Below are 2,134 nucleotides of genomic sequence, written 5' to 3' on the forward strand. Positions count from 1 at the left end.
TCTTTCCCTTTCCCTCTCCTGAAGTGACAGTCTGTAGCCTCCCAGAAGGGAAGTCCAGAGCTGGGCACAGGGGCTAAAGCTGAATGTGGCATTAGTGGCTTTCTCATTTCCTCTTCCGTTCTCTTTGCCAGGGCTGCAGACCTGAGTGAGGCAGAGCCCACACTCACGCACATGAGCATTGCCTGCCTACACAAGCACAAGCTGGTAAGGCCCTGGCTCCTCGGCGTTCTACTGAGGGGTGGAGAACTTTCCAGGGCCTGCCACTGGGAACGCTCCAGCGGTTGGCTACTCAGTGATGCCAGCCTGGTGTCCGCAAGGGAGCAGCATCGGAGCTTCCCCGCTCCTTGTCGCTCCTCTGTGGCTGCCTTTCTTCCAGTACCTTAGTTATAAGCTCCCATGGGGGGTGGGGGGACTTGCTCATTAATGAGCCCTCCGTAGAACTGCGCTGAGCAGTGGGAGCCTTTTAACCTCAAGTTCTGAGCACATGCTGATTTGTGTCTTGGCTCATCTGGGTCCTCCCCTCAGCGGCTGTGCTCTGCAGAGCTCTGGGCTGTGTTGGGAGCATGTCTGCAGTCCCCCCTGCATGTTGTCAGCTCTGTCCCTCGCCCACAGGTGCAGCACGTGGTGTCTCAGAACTGTGATGGGCTGCACTTGCGGAGCGGGCTGCCCCGAGCAGCAATATCGGAGCTGCATGGAAACATGTACATAGAGGTGAGCAGCCAGAGCAGGGGTGGTCTGTGGCTGCAGGGCCTGGGCGCTAACAGCAGTTGCCGTGAGGCTCTTGGTCAGGACACCACATATCAATCGCACTCGAGCCTTAGCAAACCCCAGGTTAAATCAATGCAACATGCTCCCAGCTGAGCCCTTCTCTTGACCCAGAGGTCCTGTCCTGTAGGAGCCAGCCTGCTTTCTATAGCTCCCTCTGCACTGGGTGCTCATCAGGCAGGTGCCTGCTCCCTTTCCCTGCTGGTTCCGAGTCCTGCTAGGCCCAGCCCCCTGCTCTTTCAGGCACTAGCAGGCTCCCGGGGGCAGGTCGTCCTGTTCCATAACTGCGTCTCTTCACTTCCTTCCTGTGCTAGGTCTGCACGTCCTGCACACCCAACAGAGAGTATGTGCGTGTGTTTGATGTCACGGAGCGCACTGCTCTGCACAGGCACGACACAGGCAGGACGTGCCACAAGTGTGGGACGTTGCTGAGAGACACCATCGTCCACTTTGGGGAGAAGGGCACCCTGAGGCAGCCCCTGAACTGGGAAGCAGCAACAGAGGCTGCGACCAAAGCGGACGTGATTCTCTGTCTGGGTTCCAGCTTAAAGGTAACACTAGAGACTTGGTGAAGACTTAGCAGCTTTCTCCCATGGTGATCTGCCCTGGTGCTGAGCAGTCTCCTCCCACGCAGACAGCTCTAACCCCTGATGTCAGGACTCGCCCACCCCTGGGATAAACCCTGGTCCCAGAGAGACCTCCCTCCCTCTTCCTCTTCCGGTAACGTTCCTCCTCTCCTTGCTCGTCTGGTCCAGCCTGTGCAGCTGGATGCCCCTGGCCATGCTGACCGCCTCTCTCTTGTGGCAGGTTTTGAAAAAGTACCCACGTCTCTGGTGCATGAGCAAGCCCCCCAGCCGCCGTCCAAAGCTGTACATCGTGAACCTCCAGGTGAGAGCCGTGCTCCAGAGGGGCAGCTCCGCTCCATCGCACCCTGCGGGAGAGCCTGCAGTCACCCTCACAGGGAGGAGTCTGGGAGCAAGACCGCCTGAATCTGAGCAGGACAGACTGCAGGGAGGGCTCCCCCGCGGCTGCCGGGTCCAGACAGACGGATGTGAGCGAGCCCGGTGCGGCCCCCGTCTGGGTTCTCACGTGTCCCTCCTTGGTTCCCTGCAGTGGACTCCAAAGGATGAGCTGGCTGCCTTGAAACTGCATGGGAAATGTGACGACGTGATGAGGCTGCTGATGGAGGAGCTTGGTCTGGAAATCCCCTGCTACGACAGGTTGGTGCAGGGCCTGGTGGGCGTGCCCCCTCATGCTGGTGTGTCGCCCTGGCGGTGCCGGGTAACCAGCCCGTTCCTGCTTGCAAACGGCAGATCCCTGCTGCCTCCTGCCCCGGGCCGGGCCGGGAGCGCGAGCGGCAGCAGGGAAG

At 60.0% G+C, this 2,134-nt stretch overlaps 1 protein-coding gene across 1 annotated transcript in view; it reads left to right on the plus strand.

Annotated features, from left to right (window-relative positions):
* SIRT7 (sirtuin 7) overlaps positions 1-2,134 on the plus strand; it is a 6,770-nt gene that overhangs the window by 3,654 nt on the left and 982 nt on the right. Inside the window, exons 4-8 of the mRNA XM_025195203.1 lie at positions 132-204; positions 613-711; positions 1,080-1,316; positions 1,573-1,653; positions 1,879-2,023. Of these exons, the coding sequence (XP_025050988.1) occupies positions 132-204; positions 613-711; positions 1,080-1,316; positions 1,573-1,653; positions 1,879-2,023 (635 nt within the window). The remainder of the gene's footprint in view (positions 1-131; positions 205-612; positions 712-1,079; positions 1,317-1,572; positions 1,654-1,878; positions 2,024-2,134) is intronic.

Source organism: Alligator sinensis, unplaced genomic scaffold (genome assembly GCF_000455745.1).
Source record: "Alligator sinensis unplaced genomic scaffold, ASM45574v1 scaffold2383_1, whole genome shotgun sequence".
NCBI classification, from domain to species: domain Eukaryota; kingdom Metazoa; phylum Chordata; order Crocodylia; family Alligatoridae; genus Alligator; species Alligator sinensis.